Below are 25,486 nucleotides of genomic sequence, written 5' to 3' on the forward strand. Positions count from 1 at the left end.
GGATCCATTGTGGCCTCCATAGTGGTACCCACAGAAGAATCACCAGCTACCTCCGAACAGGTCTCCGGGCCAACATCAGCCTTGGTAGATAGGTCTGGAATTGGAGGCACAGCAAAAACCTTAAGCCTAGATTTCTTGGCCTTCTTAAGAATAGGCTCCCCTGAAGGACCCGATGCAGTTTCCATAGCATCATGAGCTAAATGCTTATGGTGATGGTTCTCTAGGTACAGATTCTGAGAAGTGAGCCGACTATGCAGGGTCTTGGGGAAGATGGGAGATAGGAAATTCACCCCAGGGATCACTTCTGTGGCTCTGCTTGACAGGGGCACACGAAAATAATTTTCTTGGGTGGCAAAAGCCAGGGTACCATTTGGCTAGGCTTATGTAGGCCCTAGGGCCAATAGCATAGTACCTACCTATGAACCTATAAGGCCTTCCAAACAGCACAAGAGGTATGGTCATGTTTAGAGCCTATGCAGAAAAGGCACAGATCATGAGTATCCTTATGCAGAATTTGCCTTCCATACTGATACATACCCTTCCTAGATGAAATGCAACCTCATCAAACAGTAGCGCTAAAAACTTAAGAAAAGTCCCCAAAGGGGGACATATCTGAGTTGGAATCCACAACTTCATTGAAGGGCAAACGACTGGAGAAGACATTCAGACTGGCAGCAGAAAACTTCTAAAAGATGATACTTGCCTATGTCTACTATATACCAGACGTCACTTTATGACTGATGTTGGATGGGATCTTATATGCAACATCACATGTACCTAACAGTAGCTTTAGACTTTTGTATACTGGCCAGACGTTCAGGGCAGCCTGCAAGCAGACTCCCTCATGTTATGAATACTGCAACATACAAACAGAAGGACATCACTAACTTAGAAATGGGTGTATAGGACAGTCTGTCTGATGTCATCCTTAAAGGTAAAAAGCCTACGCCACATTAGCTTGGAAGGCACATAACAGAGTATGCTGTCTTAGCAACAGCATCAGTACAGTCAACCTTACAGTGTGACACACGAAAAGTCATGGTAAAGGCCAAGGTAAGACTTTTCCAGAGATTTCTTGATCCCAGATGCATTAGAATTTTCCAACTTTTCAATATCCCGGTAAACTACAACGGATGGGAATATGAGCAGGTAAAAGACATGAATCTCAGCATCTCAAGTTAGTGCACTACTGTCCAAAGCCTGACATTCCTTATGAGGCAGTAAGATGTAAAGATATGGTGGACTGAGCATTCTAATGAACTTGACAGATCCAGAAGCAGTCTGTCTTCAGTGCTGCGCATGGATGCCATTCTACTCCATCATGAACATGTAGCCATTATCTGCTTTCTTGAGCACGCACACAGCTAAATCTGGGTTGTTCCAGGATGAAGAGGGGGGTGATGAGGTTTTTCATCCTTCTGACCTCAAAACAATGGCTGTGTTTTTTTTTTTTTGGGGGGGGGGGGGCACAGAAGATGCATGCCAGTTCATGGCTGATTTTGTGATCTTAGGTGCATGGTATTAGGCTATCTACCCTTGTGAGTCATTTTACACCTAACCAGTTTACCTTTCAGAGGTGAGAATCAAACTTTGTACTTTGTGTTTACGATGCAAACCACTTAACTATTATACTAACCCCAACCTGAGTATTCCCTCAAGGACAGGTCATAAAGAATTTTAAAGAGGAAGGAATGTCTTACTTTTCTTGTCTATTTCAAAGGTAAATAACTCTATATCCTCACAGTCAGCTTTCCAGAGAAAGTGAGGAAGAGGTAGTCATCTCCCATTCTTACCTGAATGGATGGTGGGCTGGGCTCTCTAAGTATGCAGAGTAAATAAGCAGGCAAGAGGTACGTGACAAGTATCTGTGAACAGGGCACTGATGTCAGGGAAGAGTATGTGATGGTAACCAACTCTTGCAACTCACAACAGCCCATGTTCTGTAAGTATACACACAACTCTTGCAATTCACAACAGCCCATGTTCTGTAAGTGTACACACAAAGACACGTCCCAGCAGATACCAGTGTGCTCATGTCTAATGTCATGACTAGCACTGTGATGACAAACAGCTCCAAAGGGCCAGAGTACCTGCAGAACTCTTCTTAACCATTGCCAGTATGTTTTGCACAATTTTCAGACTCGAGGGGAGTAGAATCCTTAAAAGCCTAAAGTGCTGGCACCTGAGGCAATCCTTTGCTCGTCTGCAAAGCAATAAAGGCAGTGATGGCATGAGTCATGGCTACTGCTCTGATGATCCCACGAAGACTTAAAAGGCAGTTTATACAGTGAATGTGAGAATTTCTTTATATTTACATTAGCAGCAAGACATATTTCATGCACACCACAGACTTGAGGTTTGATATAATATACATACGCAGTTCTGCTCCCCACACTTGGAATGAAAACATGAGTTGTGTTCAACTAGAATTATCAGAACAGGACCCCTCAACAGTTACCACTGCAACAGGCCTCTGAAGTCAGATCACAGAAATACTATGAATGGCTGTACTAAAAAAACAATAACAGTTTCAGAACATTAGCTTGCATTTAAAGTGTAAACTTTCTCACTTAGTTATAAGATATACACAAGCATCAAAATGTTCAAGAATAATGCAAATATGTTTTAACATACCACTCCATTGGGTATACTTAGAGAGTCTGGTCCATCCAAGTCCCAAACTGTTCCCCTTACAGTTTCTTGTTTATTAGTGGACTCCCTAAAAATAATAACAAAGCAACAGTTTATAGTCAGCTTACAAAAAAAAAATTATACTCATCATCAGTTCCCTTACACAGAATCATTTCTTCTCCTGGTATGTTCTGACCTCTTACAAACAGTTGCTTACTTACAAGACAGAAGCAAAATAACCTTTAAAATTAAAGGAGATGTGGTCAAATGCAGCTTTGTTGCGGTGGTGCAGCGGTTAGCATTGTCGCTTCACAGCAAGACATTCTCTGGTTTGATTCTCGGCTAGAGCACCTTCTGTGTGGAGTCTGCATGTCCTCCCTGCAGTTGAGTGAGTTTTAAAGACATGCTGGTGTGTGTGTCTGTGTCTTCTGTGAAGACTGGGCCCTGGTCTGGCAACTCGACATCATAGAAACACCACTGCCAATCAATCTGTGGACCGATGATCCACTGCGACGACCCCTAATCAGGAAAAGCCGAAAGACGTTTTTTTGGTGAAACGCAGCTTTTGTCCGTTTGTTCAACAAGCAAACCAGCTAGTCCAGGAGCACATTTAAGTCATGATTTAAGTATTAGACAATAAAAAAACACATTTCTTTAAAATATTAAAATAAAAGCTATAAAACAATTATATGTATAGATCAGCTAAAAATATTTAAATTGTCTACCAAGTGGAGCTCACAATCCAAGTTATGGATATTGCAGAGGATAGGCTATTATGAACCTTATAACATACACATTATCAGAAGTTCATCAGTCATGCAAGCAATAAGTAATGAACAAGTAAAGCAAGGTTCACATGTAATACAACCTCACACCTCTATAAAAAGACATCCCAGAGTGTGTGTGTTCTGATCTGCGTAAAGGCCCTCCAGCTTATCAAGAATTCCTGCGCACACACATATGTGGATACTATATACTTACTACGTATGTATAAACAATTAAGCTTCTGATACTTTAACTTTTACAAAAATCCATAAAAGGGAACAGGAATGCAAACCAGTGATAAACATAGTTCTAATGCAACTAAACTGCCTGAGACAGTGCTCTTGAACAGAACAGAACATTGTTTTAACTGTAGTGCAGGTCTTCTCTGACTTAGAAGAATGTAATCAGTTATACATTACTTTAAAAAGTAACATGCAACTAATCCACATTATCTTAACACTATTATACTCCTTTTGAAAACAATCATTTTCTGAAGCAAAGATGATCACCAAACCTACTGCTAGAATTTAAATTGACAGTTTATTAAGAGCCTATTTGTAAAAAATCAGTAATACAAAGGTTCCGAATTTCAGTGTTCTTGATTTTAACATTCTTATGCAGTGATACACTAGAAATCTTTCCGGTGTCAGGTTACACAGTGGTATATCTAAACAGAGAATATTCAAATCATTAAATGGCATTTGGAGTGCTCATCTCAAACATTACAATACCATGCAAAATGAAAAGCCTACAGAAATTTGAAGCCTGTTTTTCCACATCACCGCTAAGTTAATGAATTATTTTAATGTACTTACTACTAAACTACACTGTAATGGAACTGAATGCCTGTTTATCAAAGAGTCTGACAACTTGATTAAGATACAATTTAAGATATCCAACAGAATGTTACATCTGTTTCATTCTTTGACCCTAAAGCACTTACTTTCCTCTAAACTTTCCTTAACACTTCCTACTCTTCTCCCCGCATTCCTCACTTTTCCTATACCACACTATTTTCCTTCAGTATTTACTGGCTCACTACCTTGACTTTTCTCTCCTGTTTTCTTTCCTCACCGTTCACATCACACCCTTTCTGTATCTCCAGTTATCCAGCACAAATGTGACAATATTTCTCCATCTTACTCAACCTTCCTCTCACCTCGCTGTTCTACTAACCATCTATTTCAATTTCTACCACGTTCATTGCATGATGCATCTGCTTCCTGTGCAGGTAACCTTTAGTTATTTCCCTGATGTTGCCACTCAAACTTGTCGTTTTACTTTACTCTGTCTGCACACTTGTGTAAATATGACTTCCACCAATATGCTAATTTAAACACTTTTTCCTTAAACCTCATTTTTTAGATTTCCCTTTTCTTTTTTCCCCACTTTCTTTTTTTTTGAACCACTGTTGTACTCAAGTACTGAATTTTATTTAAGACCCACAAAAATGTTTTATATATACTTTTGTAAAACTTTGTTTATGTTGTAATATGGGACCTACTGGGATTCATTATGTTAAGTTGCACGTTAACTGCAATTTTTATCTGCTTTTTGAATTTCTTGTACATGTATTATACTTGAACCTTTTTTCCCTGGACCTCCGCTGAAAAGGGGCAACTTATGCACAAATGGATAATTCCGGTAAACAAATGTTCTATAAACTAATTTTGCTTGTTTTCACTATCACTGTTTAGCCATATGTTGTATTTACAGCTCAGATCATGGCTAAATATGCTTCAATGGGCCAGATCACATATGTGTAGGATTTTTGGTTGAAAATACTGCACTGAATAAACATATCCATGAGTATGGTTCTCAGGGTGCTTTCTGTGTGGACTTTGCACATATTCCCTGTGCTCATTGTTTTCTGGGGACTTCCATTTCTTCTGACATCCCAAACACATAGTAAAGGTAACCAGTAAACTCCACAACTGTCCATAGGTGTAGGTGTGCCTGCTGTTTGTGAATGTTCAAGTGTGTGTGTGTGTGTGTGTGTGTGTGTGTGTGCATGCATCTTGCAATGGACCGTCATCCCATCCAGAATTAGTTTCTTACTTGCACTCAGTGAATGCCAGGATACACTATCTCCACTGCATCCATTTAATGGATAAAGCTGGTAATATGAAAATGAATGAAAGAACTGAATGAAATTAGCAAATGCAAGCTGCACTGGCCTTCATAACCTCAAGTTTGCTAGGGTATACACATTCAAATGGATTCTAGAAGAATTCATTGTGTACATACATGCAGTGTAAGCAAATGTTCTAGGACAAATGTTGAAATGTTTACAAAACACCCCAAAAAGTGAAAAAATATTCTACCACTAGCATAACACTAAGTCTGTCACATCTATATCAGAAAGTTTTATTATTCAGCTAAACATCTGATGTAAAAAAAAATAAATCTTGAGCAGTAAACTAGCAAGTTTGCACTAATACTTTCAGTAATCTCAGACTTGACTTGCCTAGGAAGAACATGCAATCATAGTGCAATCACCATGCGATTAAGACTAACCTCTACTTACACCCATCATTTTACTTCATAAATGTTAGTGATGTCGATATAAATGAAGTCAGGGGGTAAAAAAGGGGTTGTTGGACTCAAAGATACTGGGGTACACAGCTTCATCATGAACTTCTAAAGAAACAGAATTCTCACCTCAGTCAACAGAAGAAAGTTGTTTACTACTGAATAAGCCAACAAAGATATTTTGGAGCCTGCTACTATAAGCACAACCAGGGGATTTTGACACAGTCCGTTATCCTTGTGAATGCCTCAGAAACTAAGTAAATTCAGCAGAAAGACGGGAAAGCTAAGTTGATGACACAATCAAAATGGTAAGTGGTAATACAAATACAAAGTAAAAACAAATTAATGCAGACACAAGACTGGGTACTTAAACCAGGTATCATAGCACAAGTCATCTATTGGTGCTTTCTCTTCCAGATTAAAGACAACAATGTATAATGTGGCAAGTCAAAACACCTTCACTTTTGTAAATCATCTGCTGTTTCTCAACATCTGACAAAAAAAGAAACATCTTAAGCAAAAAGTCAGCATACCACTTTGTGAAAATTTTTGCAAGCAGTAAGAGAACAGCACCATGATTTCTTTTTCTCCCCAAAATGTTGAAAAGGTCTCGCATCCTAGTCGCAAGTGAAGAAATTACTAACCCTAACAACAAAGATGATGGCTACAGATAATTAAGCAATAACCGACGACATGGTGTGGTATATTGAAGATTTACCCACGGTTGGTGAGGTTTAATCACGAGGGCCAAGCCAGAGTGATTAAATAAAACCAACCGTGGGTAAATTTCAATATACCACAACCACAGTTGGTTATTGCTATTATATAATGACATTATTTAAGAAAAAATACTTACTTTTCTTAAATAATGCCTTTGTATTACGGCGCATTACTGTTCTTCCGCTGGTTGTGGTACACTGCTTCTTTGTTATGATGTACTGAGCATGCGTATGGGACTTGCATCCCACGCATACCCAGTACATCAATGCTTTGATGAAGCAATGGAGAAAAGAAAGTCTCCATTTTTTTTCTTTTTTACTTGTTTAAAAAAAAAATGTTTTTAGCACTTTATACCAACGAAAAAAAGTCCGGGCGACCAGACCTTTCTCCGTTGGCATATTGTGGGATTTACAAAGGGCACGCTGGCCAATCAGTGTGCACATTTTGGAATATTAATGGGGGGGGGGGGTCATTATATAATTAACATGTTTTGACAGTCAGTGAACTGAAGAAAGGGTCATGGTGGGATAAACCATTAAAGTAATTATTCTATTATAAGTAACATTCCTTGTTAGCATACTTCTCAACTGTTCAGATTTTTGCAAAATGTCCCAATTTCTGCCTAATATTTTTGGTCTGTTCCTCATAACATTTGTGGTTTTCCAACAAATCACTGGGTTGATCTGAGGATTGAAATTACTAAATAATGGCATACATTTGAGCTTCAGACTTCAAATCCTTCAGAAAATGCAAGTTAACACAAACCCTGTTACTCTAGCAACTTTCCAAGTTCATAAGAGCAATATTAAAAATCTGTTCCCATTTTATGGGCTTTTCTAACCCCATTTTGTTAAGCTTTGTCCAGATTTTTTGCATTAAGAGGTTGAGAGGTATACTTGCTAGAAAAATGTTATGTATAACACAGACTAATTTTCTGGAACTAATTAATTAGTGCCATTTACTAGCAATGATAATTTGATTACTAATGCACAACTCTGCTTTGCAGACCAACTTTCAGTCCACTACCTAGTTCTGATAAATATGCACATTTTAACAGAGGTTATTTTATATAGTTTGATTTGTGGAAAATCTACCACAAAAGTCAGAAAAACAAACGCACAAACTGAACACTACCTGGATGAGAGGACAGAACTATATTCTTTATCTTTTTGTACTAACATCTAATGCAGTATGGCATGGTGGCTACAGAGTACAATAGTAAAGACCAATGGGTTACTCCATTGTTCAGTAAGTGAGCTTAAACATTTAGGGTAAATTTACATATCTTCCCAGAAAAAAAACAGTTTGTATTAAAACAGTACAGAATTCATTCTGAAGAGAGTGAACAGTCGAGCTCAATTCTACACAGCTACACAAGCCTGGCTGAACACCATATCATCTACAATTACTAACTCTAATGGGCTGGACATGACTGAGATCTTCAGCATGGACTGCATGCAAAATCAAGCAATTAACTATCTGGAACTGGCTTATGTGATATCAGGCCTGTGGGGTGTTACTTGCCACCTGAGCCCTTACCAAAAGTCTTTTTTGCTAGTCTTGATGTGATTCAACACTTACTTACCAAACTGTCACTGTTTATTTACATGAAGGTGTTTTCTCAACTAATTTGCAGGGCACTTCAATTATCCTGGTTCTGAAAAAGTATAACTTGATTCTTGATCATATGGATAATTACGACCACCATCTTTAACCTTCCATTTTATTGATAAGGTTACTAAGAAGATAGACTACTTCAGGAAAATGGGATCATGATCCATTCCAGTCTGGTTTCTTCATTGTGCAAGTACTGAGATGGTCTTTCTATGGGTCCTGAATTACCTTCTAGTAGTAATGGATTAACAGTATTCTGGTCTGACCTTCCTTGGTTGCTCTCCTGCATTTCACATTGCAGATCTCAGTCTTCTTCTCTATCAGTTGTGAACCTAATATGGAGCTGAGTGAGAGTACTGTCCTCAAATGCTTTGCTTCCTAGTTTACGGGACACAGTCAATGCATTGTTAATCATCTCTTTATCCCATTACATTTGGAGATGTGCAGGGCTCCCTACTGGGTCTATTATTTCTCTTTTTGTACACTGTACCAAATGGATGAGCTTATTAGAAAGAAGTCATCAGTATCACTGCTATGTTGATGATACACAGTTGTACCACTCATTTCCTTAAGAAACATAATTTGTTGTGGATTCTTTAGATGACAATCTGGAACGGATGTGTGACGCCCATGTACTGGCCCAGTAATCAAGGAGCCTCAATCCTCACCACTAGCACCAGTGAGGGACATGCACATTGGGAAGGATAACAAGTACACACATAGTAAGGTACAATTTCCCTTAAGAGCACACAGACATCACAGTCAGTCTGGGGCTGGTTTCTCCCTTTCTCTCTAGATCCCCAATAAGACTCCCCACTGGCACAGCTGTAGGGTGCAGGTCTCAGCCTGGTGGCCAAGCTAAAACCTCAAGCACACTCTGTCCAACCAGTGCTTCATGTCCCTGCCCAAGTAGCTAACACACACAAGACATGAATTATATACAAACACACAGACACTCCTGGGGAAGGCTGGCACAGGTTCTCCAGCTATGCCCCCTTCACTGCCCAGGCTATAAGGTAGAAATCACTGACACCAACTACTATAAGGTACTAAGTCCCTTACCAAAGGGTGTCCACTTTTACTGTGCAATATTATTATTATTATCATCCAATTAGTAAGTATGACGAACAGCAAGGCTTATTGGAGTGGCTTGGACAGTATCTCTATATACATGCAATGTACTCTAGAGCTTAAATTATCTCTACACAAAAAGTACAGTTGCGTACACATCATAAATGTAGATGTTAGAGTGTCTTCACTGTTGCAGTCATCACATTTGGGTTATCCCTGCCAGGGTAGCCCTCGGCTGGCCTGAATACCAGAGACTTAGTATTTCTGTGTTGGTTGCTGTTGCTTGAGGACTGACGTCAGGTCGTCAGAGGTATAAAGGAAGGCAGCCAACGCCATTACATCAGTTTTTCTTGCCGTAACCTGTCAGGAGCTCCCAAGGTAGGAGGCCAGGCTCTGGTGGCAGAACCCCACCAGTGGAAAATAAATACCAATATGTCCCTTGTAAGGAAAGGAGAACAACAAAACAAAAAAGGGGGATGGAGGGAGGGAAACCAGGACTGCAACAGTGAAGAGACTCGAACATCTACATTAATGGTAAGTGTACACAACTGTACTATGTTCTTTGTGTTTCACTGTTGCAGTCAATACATTTGGGTAGATTCTCAAAGCTGATGAAATGGGTGGAGGCAGGCAAGAAAGCTTGGGGCTGGCTAGCATGCGCTGCAAGACTGCAGAGGCAAACGCTGTCCTGGATTCGGAAAAGAGAGGCAGGTGGTAATGCTTGGTAAAGGATGTCCAGGTGCCAGCCTCCAGGATGTCCCTGGTGGGGACTCCTCTGAGGAAAGCTGCAGAGGTAGAGGCTGCTCTGGTGGAGTGTGTCCTGACCTCCTTGGGGGGATGCTTGGCATGCCGTTTGTAGCAGATATGGATGGAGTGTGCTATCCATTTGGAAATGCTTTACTTGGAGATGGCTTGGCCCTCTGTCCCTGAAGCAAAGCTAACCAGCAGTTGATCAGACTTTCTGAAGGGTTTAGTCCTGTCCAGATAGTATCAGAGCTGTCTGTGCACATATAGAGTTCAGAATCATTTTCCCCCATGTTTTGAGGTTTAGGATAGAAGGTGGATAAATGGATGAATTGGTTGAGAGCCACACTGGACAGCACCTTGGCCATGAAGGATGGATTAGTACTGAGGGATGCCCTTGTCTGCATGAAAGATGATGAAGGGTTCCACTGCCATGACTGCTTGCAGCTCAGAGACTCTTCTGGCTGAAGTGATGGCCAGGAGGATGGCTGTCTTCCAGGAGAGAAATTTTAGCTCTGCAGAAGAAGCTGGTTCGAAAGAAGGCAGGGTGAGCTTTTCCAAGACAAAGTTAAGGACCCAAGCTGGTGTTGGCGCCATTCTGGGAGGCCTCAATTTGCTAGCCCCTCTGAGGAACTGATTAATCAGAGGGTGTGAAAAAAGAGGCTGCTCAGTGGGAAAATGAGCAGAAATAGCAGAGGCATGAATTTTTATAGAGGAGAAAGAGACCACTGTGTAATAGGTCAGCTAAGTAATCCAGGATGAGAGGGATGAAGAGCTGTGCCGTATTGGCCCCCTTAGCCTGGATCCAGGTGCAGAACCTTTACCATTTATCTGCATAAGACATTCTGGTGCTAGGGCATCTGGCCTCTCGGATAATATGCAGAAAGTACAGTTGTGTACACTTACCATAAATGTAGATGTTCGAGTGTATTCACGGTTGCAGTCATTACATTTGGGTAATCTGCTGGCAGGTTGCCCTCAGTCAGCCTGAATTCCAAAGTCTTGGGTCCTGCATCGATTGCGGTCTCTTTTTCCATGACGTCAGGTCGTCAGGGGTATAAAACAGGCAGCCAATGCCATTTTCTTTAGTTTTTCTTGCCCCAGATGTCAGGTGCCCCCCAAATGGGGAGCAAAAAAATATATAAACTGTATATACATGCAACAACATAAACTTTATCTTCATCTAAAAGCAAATACACCAAAGGTTGCAGAATATAGTGAAGGAAAGTGCAAACCCCAGAATAAAAGGGGGGATGGCGGGTGGGTAACCTGGACTGCAACAGTGAATACACTCGAACATCTACATTTATGGTAAGTGTACACAACTGTACTATGTTCTTCATGTTTCACTGTTGCAGTCATTACATTTGGGTAGAATCCCAAAGCTATGGATGGGAGGCTGGAGCTAAACAGCATTAGGGGTGGCTACAAGGCCCTGCAGAACTGCAGTGGCAAAGCCTGCCCTGGACTTAGAGAAGAGAGGCAAATGATAATGCTTTGTAACAGTATGAACAGAACTCCAAGTAGCAGCTTCTAGAATGTCTTTGATTGGAACCCCTCTGAGAAAAGCTGCTGATGTAGCTGCAGCCCTGGTGGAATGAGACCTAATGCCCTTGGGCAGCGGTTTACCATGATGTAAGTATCAGAAACTAATGCAGTGGCTTATCCACTTTGAAATAGTCTGCTTTGAAATAGCCTTTCCCTCTGATCCTGCAGCTGCTCATATTTCCTTAGAGCTTTAGTCCTGCTCAAGTAGAATCTTAGTTGTCTGTGTACATCCAAGGAATGCAGAATCCACTTCCCCTTGTTCTGCGGATGTGGATAAAAAGTTGGCAGATGAATAGTTTGGTTAAGAGCCACACTGGAAACCACCTTAGGCATAAAGGAAGGATTGGTTCTGAGGGACACCCTGTCTGGGTAAAATATGATAAAAGACTCCAAAGCCATGAGTGCCTGTAGCTCTGAGACTCTTCTTGCTGAAGTAATAGCCAGGAGCAAAGCTGTTTTCCATGATAAAAACTTTATATCTGCAGTAGCAGCTGGTTCAAATGGAAGCAGGGTGAGCTTTTCCAACACAAAATTGAGGTCCCATGCAGGAATTGGTGATCTTCTGGGAGACCTTAAATTTTTGGCCCCTCTAAGATACGGTTTTAGCAAAGGGTAAGAAAAGATCGGTGGCTCTGTGTTGTAATGAGCTGAGATGGCAGAAGCATGGATTTTTATTGATGAAAAGGATAGGCCTTTGTCAAGCATCTCAGTCAAGTATTGTAAAATCTGAGGAATATTTGGCTCTGTCAGTTCCTTGTGCCTGGTTCCAAGCACAGAATCTCTTCCATTTATCATCATAAGATTTTCTAGCACTAGGCCTCCTGACTTCCAAAATGACATCCATCACAGATTTACTGAGAGGTGTTTGAATAACTACATGATCAGCCATGCTGCCAGGTTCAGTGTTTGGAGTGGATTGTGCAGGATCTGATTGTTTGCTGAGACAGTAAGTGAGGTATTTGAGGCATGTACCAAGGTGGGAACTGAGACATATTCCTTAGGATTGGATACCAGTGTTGGCGGGGCCAGTCCAGGGCAATTAATAGCATTTTTGTTTTTTCTCATCTAACCTTTAGTAGGACCTTGGGAAGAAGAGGCAGAGGAAGAAAGGCATAAATTGAGAGGTTTTTCCAACTGAAGGATAGGGCATCCACTTTCCATGCTTGTCTGTGATAAGTTCTTGTGCAGAATTTGTCCAGTTGATAATTCCGAGGAGAGGCAAATAGGTCTATGTCCGGTCTCCCCCATTTCTTTGTTATCATGCTGAAGACATGTGAATCCAGTTTTCACTCGTGAGGGTCCATAATGTCTTTGCTTAAGACGTCTGCCAGAGTATTTTGCTTTCCTGGCAGGAATTGAGCTTGAAGATGTGCTTGGTAGGTCAAGGCTGTGTCCCATAATGCCATGGCTAGTCTGCAAAGGGGGTCTGAGTGCGTGCCCCCCTGCTTGTTTATGTACCACATAACCATGGTGTTGTCCATCTTTATCAGTAGTTGTCCTGGATGAAGTAAGCCCTTGAAGGCTGTCAGGGCATTTTGAACAGCTAACATCTCTTTTTCATTGATATGCAGACTCATTTGTTTTGGGGTCCATATGCCCTGAATGCATCTTCCCGCCAAGTGGGCCCCCCATGTATAGTCTGATAAGTCTGTAAAGGTTTGGCTGGCAGGGGGTAGAGTGAAGGACTGTCCCTTGTTTTGGTGACATGCCAATGCCCACCAAAGAAACTCCTGTTGTAGGCAGGGAATGAGAGGAATCATTGTTTCCAGACTGTGACAATGTTGACTCCACAACCTTTTTAGGTACCACTGTAGCTTCCTCATATGCAGTCTTGCATATGGAATCAGTAGAACACAGGATGTCATGAACCCCAAAGCCTGCAGAATTTGTCTTGCAGATAACTGGGTTTTTGTTGCCACCTGTTTGAAGTAAATAGTCAGTTGCCTTTGTCTGGCATGAGGAAAGCCATCTGGGCAGTTGTATTCAAGCTTGCACCCAGGAATGTTATCTTTTGAGAGGGTGCCAGTTGTGATTTCTTTTCGTTTATTGTGTACCCTAGGCATGTTAAAAGCCTTTTCACAAATGCCAGATGCTCATGAAGAATGTCCTTGCTGTCTGCTTGAATGAGACAGTCGCCCAAGTAAGGATAGATTTGTATACCTCTTTGTCTGCAAAATGCAATTACTGGTGCCAGGCACTTAGTAAAGATCCTGGGCGCAGTAGATAAGCCAAAGGGCAGTGCAGAGAATTGGTAATGCATAAAGCCAGCCTTGAAACGGAGGTATCTTCTGCATGATTCCCTTATTGGGATATGCAGGTATGCCTCTTTTAAGTCTAAAGTCACTAGCCAAGCATTCTTGTCCAGCATGGGCAGAAGCTGCTGCAAAGTTAGCATTTTTAATTTTGGAATGTCCAGGAATGTGTTCAAAATTGATAAATCCAGCATTGGGTGCCAGGCCTTGTCTTTTCTGGGAAGCAAGAACAGTCTCGAGTAAAATCCTTGTCCTTTTTCCTGTTCTGGCTGAATAGCCCCCAGATCCATGAGGGCGCAACTTGTTTCTGTGCCTCTGCCTACTGCTTTTTTGGCAGATCTGGCCAACTGTCTGGAATTAGCAGAATGTGGAAGTGGAATCTGTATCCCTGGGATACTATGTTTAATACCCATTTGTCCTCGGTTCTTAACTGCCAATTTTGTGCATAAAGTGCTAACTTCCCCCCCTAAGGGAGCTGCCAAAAGATAAGTGCTTGGTGATGACAGAGGGAAGTCATTGAGACTGTTTACTGTAGGGTTGCGCTTTATTTCCTCCAGATTTGGAGGTAGAGGCGCCCCATCGCTGTGACCTGTAAGAATACTGTGACTAATATCTAGAACCTTTAGGGCGACTGGATTTGCCCCGCAGAGCTCTGTCAGACACAGGAAAGGACCAATTTTTTGTAGGCCAGTGTCTACTGAATTTTGATGGCTGCACTTGTAAGAAGTCTTTTACAGTTTGCATAAACTTAGCTTTATCTTCCATTTTCTTTAAAACCTCTTCTGCCTTAATACCAAACACAATGTCATGCTGTAAAGGTGCATCCAGCAATTTAGCTTTAACATGATCAGGCAAATTTTGCTCTTTTAGCCAGGCATGCCTTTTAATCACAGATCCAGTAACTGCGGCCTTGCAGGAGGCCTCTAAAGAATCAAAACCACATTGCAAAGTATGCTTTCCAATTTGTTCTGCAGCATGCAATAATTCCTGCAATTCATTATTTTCTGCACATTCAGAAATCATCATTTTCTGTTTCAGTAATCCCATAACATACTGTTGATACTTGAGCATATGAAACTGGCAGTTTAAGGCCCTAACTGCCAAGGTCGCAGATGCATAAACCTTCTTTCCCCATCTATCCAGTGCCCTGGAGTCTCTATCAGAGGGGGTAGGATTTTTTTGCTGTTGAGGCCTTTACACCTTTTGGACCCTGTGAAATAGTTTCAGGGTCAGCAGCAGGGTTTTTAAATAAAAATTTGTGCGAGTCAGGAACCCTGTAATATCTGTCTGGCTTGCTAGGAGACGGAGGTAAGGAGTCTGGAGTCAAGCTCGACTCCGCAAACACCATCCACAATGTCTAAAACAGGAGGTATAGCTAAAGGCCTATGCTGAGGGGGAAGAAGGAAATCCCTAAGCCTCTTTTTTGATTCTGAGAAATCTTGACTCTCCCAGTGAAAGTGCTCCCTCAACGTATGCAAGGTTTCACCAAAGGAATAATCTTCAGGAGGAGATGCAGATGGGATAGATTCCTCTGCATCAGAATCCTCATAGGGTGGTATAGAAAAATCCTGATCAGAAGAGGAATCAGAAGAAACAGAAACCTGATCTGAAGATTCATAATCAGTGTCTTGCCTAGGTCTTTTATCAAGAGGGGGTTGGGAACCCCTGATCAAGGTAATTAGGTCTTCAGCCATTTTGATCATCTGCTTTTTGGGCATAGAGGCATGAGCACATGGCTCATGCATCAGTTTTTTAGCTTTAAAAGATGCCTTTGTCTTTGATTTTGAAGCTGGCGTCGGTTTTATATAGAAATGTTGAGGCCTGAAGACACCCTCAGAAGCTGGTGGCTGCTCAGCGGCTCTGGACCCATCCGTGGGAGAGACATCCGCGGGTACAATACTTTGAGAATCTCGCGGTGTGCCGGACTCCACATGGGTCTCGGTAGAGGCCTGCGACTCGAAAGTAGCGGGTATCGGGGGCTGTGAAGGTGCCTCACTGAGTACCGGCGAACCAGCGACTGGCTTAGAAGCTTTGTCGTCGGTTTTGGACCTCGACGGTCTGTCTCTGTCCTTTTCTTTGCATTTTTTTGTGAATTCCGGTAGTCGGATTGCTATCCGATGACATTTCAGGATAGTTCAATCTGTTTCCAAAATATTTTGAGGCAAAGATACAATGACGCTTAATAGTGCGTTGGTTAAATTTAGCACAAAACTGACAGCTAGGCATGTTATGATCAGGGCCTAGGCAAGGAATACAGTACAAATGGAAATCCTTATGAGGTATTTGCTTCCCACAAGTAATGCAATGATCAACTTTTACGGACATCGGTATGGAGCAAGAAAAAGTTTCCCCAATGGGGTACTTAGCTTTAGTGAAGACTTCTGTTCTGAAACTCGAATTCAAAAATTTCAGGAGTTGCCGACCGGCACTTGCAAACTGCTTCTGCTTCGGGCACCGTGTGGCAAGAAAGACTAAAGAAAATGCCGTCGGCTGCCTGTTTTACACCCCTGATGACCTGACATCATGGAAGAAGAGACAGCAACCGACGCAGGACCCAAGACTTTGGAATTCAGGCTGAGGGCAACCTGCCAGCAGATTACCCAAATGTAATGACTGCAACAGTGAAACACAAAGAACATCCTGTTTACTGAGGATGGCAGATTGGTCAGGGTAGAAGCCAAACTGAGTGTCTGCAATTGGAGGTGCATGAATTCCCCTTCCCTCTGGGTTAAGAGGTTTGGAATATGAGGAAGCAGGGACAGGCTGCGCAGCAAGTGGAACCAGTGCTGTCTGGGCCAGTCTGGAGCTATGGGAATGGTCCTTGGTTTTTCCTCCCTTATTCTGATCAGTACCCTGGGAAAGAGGTAGGGGAGGAAAGGCATAGACTGAGAGGTTTATCCAAGGGAAGGACAGGGCATCCACTTTCCATGCCATGCAGTGATGCTCCCTGGTGCAGAATTTGCTGAGCTGGTGGTTGGTGTGGGAGGCAAAGAGGTCAACCTCCGGGGTTCCCCATTTCTGAGAGTTATTAGGAAGAAGGTGTTTCTGTTGAGCTGTCACTCATGAGGGTCCAAAAGCTTTCTACTTAAGTGGTCTGCCAGGGAGTTGAGAGAGCCCGGCAGGTATTGTGCTAACAGGTGTAGTTGCATAGAAGAGGCTGTAAACCAAAGGGTCATGGCCAGCCTGCACAGCAGGTAGGCGTGAGTCCCTCCCTGCTTGTTGATGTACCACATCACAGTGGTGTTGTCTGTTTTGATCAGGAGAGCCCCTGGACAGCAAAGGGGTTTGAAAGCTATCAAGGCCTGCTGCACAGCCATCTATTTTTGACTGATGTGCAAGGGAAGTTGCTGGGGGTTCCATTGGCCCTGAATGCACCTGCCATCCAGGTGTGCACCCCAAGCGTAATCTGATGCATCTGTGGTGAGGGTGTGAATGGCGGGGTGTGGGGAGGAGGACAGTCCCTTGTTGTGGAAGCAGTCTGTTGGCCACCAAAGAAATTCCTTGCTCAGGCAAGGAATAATAGGTAGAAGAGTTTGCAGATCTTGAGAGTGTTGACACCAAAAACTCTTTAGGTACCACTGAAGTTTCCTCATATGCAGGCTGGCATATGGAATGAAGAGTATGCAAGATGCCATGAACCCCAGGGTTTGCAAGATTTTCCTTGCAGAAAGCTGGGGCCTGGTGGCCAGTTGAGAGAAGTAAGCTGATAGGAAAATTTGTTTCTCTGGTGTTAGGCATGCCATCTGGGATGCTGTGTCCAGACTTGCTCCCAGGAAGATTCTCCTTTTGGTGGGTACCTGTTAGATTTCTTTTTTTGTGGATTGTGTACCCTACGGAGGTTAGTAGGTCCTTTACAATGGCCAGGTCTTTGAGCAGCTTTTCCTGGCCATCTGGCTGAATAAGGCAGTCGTCTAAGTAGGGGTAAATTTGAATACTTCTTTGTCTGCAAAAGGCAATTGCTGGAGCCAGGCATTTTGTGAAAACTCTGGGAGCAGTATGTAAGCCAAAGAGAAGCGCAGAGAACTGAAAGTGTTGTGATCCTGCCCTGAAGCAGAGATTTTCTGCATGACTCCCTGCTGGGAATGTGGAGGTAGGCCTCTTTTAGGTCCAGGGTAGCTAGCTAAGCATCCTTGGAGGGCATGGGTAGCAGCTGTTGGAGGGTGAGCATTTTAAATTTTAGGATCACCAGGAAGGTGTCTGTGCACCAAAAAAGTCTGGAGTAGAAGCCTTGGCCTATCTGCTCTGCAGGAACATGCTTGACTGCCCCCAAGGAGGGCAGGGAATGGATTTGGCTTTGAGCCTCTGCCCACTGATTTGGTGGTAGATCTGGGAACCCTTTTGGGGGTGGAAAGGTGTGGAAGGAGAATTTGTATCCCTGAGACAATGTTCAGAACCCACTGGGCCCTGGTAATGGTGGCCCAGGTGCTTGAGTGAAATGGAGTTTTCCTCCTAAGGGTATGTGTAGGTGGGCAGAGGGGAGGTCAGGAGGGGGTGTGAGTCATTGTGAGTTCTTACCATAAGGGGGTGGGGCTTAGAACTCCATGGTTTTGAAGTGGAGGCAGTCCGCTACTTAGATTTCTGCAACCCCTGGGACTGCTGTCTGGGAGGTCTGTTTCCACGGGGCCTAAGCTGGTCCTGTTTACTAGGAGCAGTTGAGGACCAGTGCTTGAAGGGAAAATGCCTGCTGAACCTAGGGGCTGTACTTGTAAGAAATGTTTAACAGTCTGCACAGATTTTGCTTTTTCTTCCATCCTTTTAAGACCTTTTCTGCTTTAGTACCAAATAAGTTATCTTTGTGCAAGGATGCATCCCACAATTTTGATTTTACATTACTAGAGACAGATCTCTTTTCCTTTTGGAGGGAGTGGTTTGGTTTCCTATAATCAGCATGATGAGGTCTTCTGCCATTTTAAGCACTTGAGACTGAGGCAAGGGAACAGGCGCCTGAGAATGGGTAGTCTTTCTTGGAGGTGGTTCAAACCCTGGGCCTAAGGAACTTGGTTTATTTCGAAAGAACAGTAGCCATGAAAGAAAGCGTTGGTTTATGATGGGATTAGGTGTTGCGAAGGACTTCCTCGGAAGCTGGTGCTTGCACAGCAGCTCCAGACCCATCCAAAGTAGAGACAACCACAGGATCCTTAGACAAAGAGGAGTTCTGCAGCATGCCGGACTCAGAAAGGGTCTCGGTAGCAGCCTGCAAATTAACTGAAGCGGGCATCAGGGGCTGCAAAAATGCCTCACTTGAGTTCCGGAGGACTGACAACCAGCTTAGCTGTAGCGTCGAGAGAAGGTTTGGTCCTGTGCTGTTGGTCTCTGTCTTTATTTTTACGTTTTTTTCAGAAGATCTGCTGTTGAATGGCTTACCGAAGCCATATTGGAATTTGAGGACTGTACACTGAAATATCTGGTTAAAATAAGGGCCCAACGATAAACAGTTCTGGCATTAAACAAAGCACAGAACCGACAACGGGGGATGTCGTGGTCTAGGCCTAGATAAGTGACACAGTAAGAGTGGAAGTCACGGTGTGGTATTTGCTTTCCACAGGTGAGACAATTATTAACTTTTTCTGACATCTGTTAGTGCAAGAAAAAAGGATCCCCAATGGGGTACTTGGCTTTCGAAGACTTCAACTTAAATTCGGAAACTAAATTCCAGTAGCGGCCGACTGGCACTCATGCAAACTGCTTCTGCTTTGTGCTCCATGGCAAGAAAGACTGATGTAATGGCGTCGCTTGCCTCCCTTTATACCTCTGGTGACCTGACGTCAGTCCTCAAGTGACCGCAATCGACACAGAAAGACTAAGTCTCTGGTATTCAGGCTGGCCGAGGGCTACCCTGGCAGGGATAACCCAAATGTGATGACTGCAACAGTGAAACACGAAGAATATCAGCCACAGTTGAAAGGTTTAAAATATTTAATAATAAATAATTAAAACACAAGACAAATCTCAGTTCAACACAGTGCTAAGTCAAGAGTTCAAAGATCACAGGAAAATGCTTCAAACAATACTGTAGAATAGTCTGACAAATAAAGAAAACAGCTAGTCTATCTTGCTATTTTCGATCTATAAAATATTTAATAAATAATTAAAACTAAACAAATCTCAGTTCAACACAGTGCTAGTCAAGAGTTCAGAGATCACAGGAAAATGATTAAAATAATGTAGAACAGTCTGACAAATGTAGAAAATAGCTAGTCTAATCTTACTATTTTCTATCTATTTTCTAGCTAGTTTCACTGTGTGAGGCATTAACTGGACATTTTTTACAATTGTTAAGCATCTGTTTGGGCTTGTTTGTTCTGAGTTCCTGCCAAGCAGTGCATCATATAACTTAATTGTTTGCAGTTAAAAACATTCTCTAGAGTCTCCTTGCTCCTTTATCTGTTTTTTCTGCTGTGATAAACATTTCTGCAGTTTTTTTCTACCTAGGTAGTGTGGGTAGTTGTAGCATTGTCCATATTCAGGCTTGTGTTTTGGGCCTAGTTGTTTGTTGGCAGAGGCTGTGTGTCTGAACAAATCTTCCAGGCCACCTTAATTTAGCCAAAGCCAGTATTGCATTTCAGTGAGAGGGAATGGTCATTGGCTGATTGGGTTTACCTGGACTAAGGCTTGCAGTAAGCACCTCATTGGTTCTTTCAAGCTTTTTTTTTTAAATTGCTTCAGGTTTCAACTTTCTGTTACTTAAGGAGTTAACTTGTGAGTGTTTGCTATTTCACACTGAGCTAATCGAGGGCACTGAGCAAACTGATCTGTGATATATAACATTAAGTATTCTTGCTTTTTGCCTATTTTTAAGAGTTATTTATAGCACTTTTATTGCCTGCTGCATACTTTTCTAGCTAGTTTCACTGTGTGTGAGGTATTAACTGGAACTTTTCTACAATCGTTAAGCATCCATTTGGGTTTGTTTGTTCTGATTTTTGTGTCCCACCCTCACTCCTTATTGGTATCCTGTTCTAATATGTAAATTTGTTCTGGGACACTCCTCCCAGTCTAGTGTCATTACCTCATTCTACCCAATACAGGGAGAACATTTGAGAAGGCCAACCCACTTTGTTTCTTAACCTTGAATTATCTTCTGCTCCTCCTTTCTCTTTTTCCAATTTACAAATTAAAAAAAAAATTCTAAGCTTGTTTCCTGCCTTTCCTGTAAGTAGTCTAGTCCAGATAAAGATTTGCTGTATCCAGGACTGTTTGTAAGTTTCTGAGCGCCCAAGCCTTTCTGTGTTGGAGGGAAGCCTTCTAGCTTATCAGTGGTAGTATTAAGCACTAGGGTGGCTTATCTAAATAAATAAATAAAACACTTCATGCATCACTGCTTAGCTAGGGTTAAACTATTCCCGGCGCCATAAAGTCTGCTGTTCGAATTTTCCCTTAGAACTAGCCAGTTTTTAATTTTAGCAATCAAATCTGTTTCTTCGAGCTCAGCACTTGTTCAGAACTCATTGCAAGCACTAAATAAGCTACAAATTACAACAGCACTGAACTTTCCTCACTTGTCTAGAGGAAAACCGTTTTTAATACTTAATAAGCACCTATACAGGCATGTCTAAGGGTCAGTTCCCGGTGTTTTCTCCTGTCTACCTGATGAATCTGGGCATCTTGGGGCAATGCAGCAATTGCCTCATGTACACAGACAACCCTTTCCTCCTACCACCCAACACTACAACCTATGAGAGATGCACTTGTATAGCCAAACTGGAAGCAAAGCTCTCTGCACCCAAGACTGGACTAGACAGTCAAGAGAAGAAGGTAAACACTTGCACCACACCACACTCATCACATAGTCCCTCAAAACCTACATGACCAAAACACACACACAGAAACACAAAACACATACCTACATTTGCAGAAGCTCTCAATACAAATCTGCCCAAGCAACAGGGACCTCCAAAGCAGAAACGCAAGCAACCTCCACCCCCCAACACAACCCAAATGAACATAGCCCACAAACTCAGTGTGCCACTCAACCACAGCCCATAAGGCATAACAACGTACCCAACACTCTAGTCATAGGTGACTCTATAGTCAGGCACACTGATGTTCCACTCACCAGTCTAAACAAGGAGAAAGTTACTGTCAGCTGCCTGTCAGGTGCCAGGATCCGCCACATAACGTATGCACTCAGGTCACTCCACAAGTACAAATATGACTCTGTCATTGTCCATGCTGGTGGGAATGACCTGAGATGTACCTCCCTGGACTACATGAAGAGACATGGAGGAGCTGTCCGATCTTGTAGCCCAGGCAGGTATGACCCTAGCCCTGAGTAGCATCCTGCCATCACCCAGAATGATACCACAGTACAAGGACAAAATGATTGACTTCAACAATTGGCTAAGCTACTGGTGTCATTCTAAGGGGATCCAGTATCTGGCTGGGATGACATGATCGACAGACCATGATGCTTTGCCAGAGATGGCCTGCACCTGTCACCCTTGGGATTCCGGATACTGGCTAAGGCTCTTGCCACCCCTATAATGCCTTTTTTAGGCAAGGTTCAAATGACAAAGTTAACACTATAACAGGTACAAGCAAGCAAAATCTGAGGGTAATGCTACTCAATGCTAGAAGTCTAAACCTCAAAATGCACTCACTCGAGGAACTCCTTAAAATGGAGAACATCGACATCTGTGCAGTGACAGAGACTTGGTTCAAGGCTCCAGAGAGCACCCCTGCATTACCAGGCTATAATTTATACCACACCTTTCGGCCACCTAACCTTGACCAAAACACTAAAGGCAGAGGCGTGTCCATATTCATTAAGGATATCCACATCTCCAGGCTAGTGGCTCAGCATAATGCATCCGAGATTATCTAAGTGCAACCAACTCTGGGCAAGACCATAATCAAAACTGTAGCTTGCTACAGATCCCCACACCATGCCCCCAGGATTCCCACTCCTCATTTCTTGATACACTGGAAAATATTAGAGTGAAATCTATCACCCTAATAATGGGCGATTTCAACTACCCCACCATTAACTGGGAAAACTACTCATGTACCAACTCTTTTGCTCAATGCTTTCTGGAATTTATAAATTCCAACGCCTTAGATCAACTTATCCACACCCCCACCAGGGGCAGCAATATCCTAGACCTGGTCATTACCAACATGGGTAACTGGTGTTCCACACCAGAGGTCAATTCCTCATTGGTCAGACCCGACCACAAGCTAATCACCCGAGGCATCCACATCTAACTCCCCATTAGGGAAACCTCTGTAATAAATTTCTCCAAAACCAACTTCACGCTTCTTAAGACAGAAGTGACAAACTTCACGACACCCATGCAGACGGACAACAGAGGCACGACTGTTGAATCCTACACAAATGCACTTTATAAGCACTTACATGAGTGCATGGATCGTGCAAATCCCTAGCAGAACCAAGATGCTATCCTCCAAAAAATCATAACCAATCTGGTGGTCCCCTGCCATAAACAAACTCTACAACAGGAGAAAAAAACTGTTGCAAGAGAGAGTAATATCCCATGATTGGAGGAACTCCCTGGTCAGCCTCAGTAAGAAGCTGAGATCCCTCATAAATCCTCCAAAGCTAGTTATGAAAACAAAATCACCACTGATTATAAAGACAACCACAAAGCATTCTATAGCTATGTCAAGAATCTCAATGGCAACACTCAGATCTGCTCTGAGTTGCAGGACAATGGCAGTAAATATACAGAACCAACTGATATTGCCAACATCCTGGCAGATAGGTTCAGATCTAAGAGCTAACTTTACTCCCCTCTCACCCCCTAAAGGGCCAATCTCTACACAAGAAGAATGCAAAGTTCCTATAATCATGGCTGCACAGGTAAAATACACACTCTCCAAAGCCAAAAACACAGCATCCATGGGACTGGACAACATCTCAGGCAGGGTTCTACATGAACTATAAAACGAACTGGCACCCCACCTAAGTACCATGTTCAATCACAGCCTTACCTCGGGCTTTGTGCCCACTGAATGGAGCACAGTGACTGTCATCCCATTCCACAAAGGGGGAGCCACCACGGACCGTGGGAACTACCGCCCCATTAGCCTGATAAGCCTGGTCTGCAAGGCTATGGAACGTATCATCATGGAACTTATAAACAATGACATTGGTAATCTCCAAACTCTGGACCCCGCGAAGTTGGGGTTTGTAAAAGGCAGATAATGTCTCCTAAACCTGATAGACTTCTTTGAAGTGGTCACCAAAGCTGTAGATGAGGGTAAGGTGGTTCACACAGCCTATCTAGATCTCACCAAGGCTTTCAACACCATCTCCCACTCTGGAATTATAGATAAACTCACTAAACTAGGTATAAATCCCTATGTCACAAGATGGGTTGCCAACTGGCTCACTAACAGAAAGCCAATGTGAAAGTAGCAGACACCAAATCCGACTTCAGACCAGTGACAAGTAGAGTACCACAGGGTTCAGTCCTGGGTCCTCTCCTATTTGGTAACTGCTTCTCTTAAGTACAGGCTAACACAGAAGGTCTTTGGCTAATGAAGTTCGCAGATGACTGCAAACTAGGAGCCATAATCAGAACTCCTAACGATGTGGACATCCTACAAAAGGGCCTCAATGAGACAGATGCCTGGTGTCAAAGCCATGGCCTCAAGCTCAATGCCAGAAAGTGCACTGTCATCCCTTTTGCTAAAAACTCTGTACCCATGAACTACCACATAGGTGGTAGTCTACTTAACACCGAAAGTGTGATAAGAGACCTTGGGACTCGGGTGGACAGTAATATTGCCACAGTAGTTAGGAAATCCTTCTATGTGGCACACCTCATCACAAAAGGTTTCTCATCCAGGAAAAAAAAAGAGGTCATTGTTCCCCTCTACTCTTCACTCATTATACCCATTACAGAATACAGTGCCCCTTTTGGTATGCATCTCACAAGACATCTACAACTGGACAGCCGCAGAAATACCTCACAAAGAGGATTACCGGCCTCAAACAGATGCCCTACATAGACCGTCTCAAAAAACTCCAGCTTTACACCGTCGCATATCACCTACTCAGAGGCGATCTCTGCCTAACATACAAAGCTATGTCAAACCCAGAGCTGTTGGACATGCTTCACTTAAAGAAATCTCAATCCCTCCGAGCTAAGGACCTAAACCTTGTCACAACAATAAATAGAACATGCTGGAGGGATAGATGCCTGTCCCAGAGACTTCCTATACTCTGGAACAAACGACCTATCTATAGCAAACAAAGCTCCTCATTAGCACTCTTCAAGAAAAATCTTGATGATTGGATGGGAGATAGGATATTTACCCCGGGGATCACTTCTGTGGCTCTGCTCAACAGGGGCACTGGAAAATAATTTTCTTGGGTGGCGAAAGCCAGGGTACATTTTTGTCTAGGCTTATATAGGCCTGAGGGCCAATAGCCTAGTACCTACCTATGAACCTAAGAGAAGCAATGTTCTAAATAACTTGCATATATACAGAGAAAAGGCAGAGTACTGGTGAGTAGATGTGTTCAGGTTCAGACAAAATCCAAAATACTCGGTTTCTCTCTATCTCAGAATGTCTTAAACTGGTTATAAATCACTGCTGACTCATTTTAGATTACATCATTCTTAACAGTTCTGATTTAGCTT

General features: G+C 42.7%; 1 protein-coding gene across 2 annotated transcripts in view; it reads right to left on the reverse strand.

Annotated features, from left to right (window-relative positions):
* LOC122789986 (serine/threonine-protein kinase 26-like) overlaps positions 1-25,486 on the reverse strand; it is an 809,573-nt gene that overhangs the window by 210,827 nt on the left and 573,260 nt on the right. For both annotated transcript variants that reach the window (XM_044057496.1, XM_044057497.1), the window contains one exon: positions 2,635-2,719. In XM_044057496.1, coding sequence (XP_043913431.1) covers positions 2,635-2,719 — 85 coding nt within the window. The remainder of the gene's footprint in view (positions 1-2,634; positions 2,720-25,486) is intronic.

Source organism: Protopterus annectens, chromosome 15.part0 (assembly GCF_019279795.1).
Source record: "Protopterus annectens isolate FY-2018-M chromosome 15.part0, PAN1.0, whole genome shotgun sequence".
Classification (NCBI taxonomy): Eukaryota; Metazoa; Chordata; order Ceratodontiformes; family Protopteridae; genus Protopterus; species Protopterus annectens.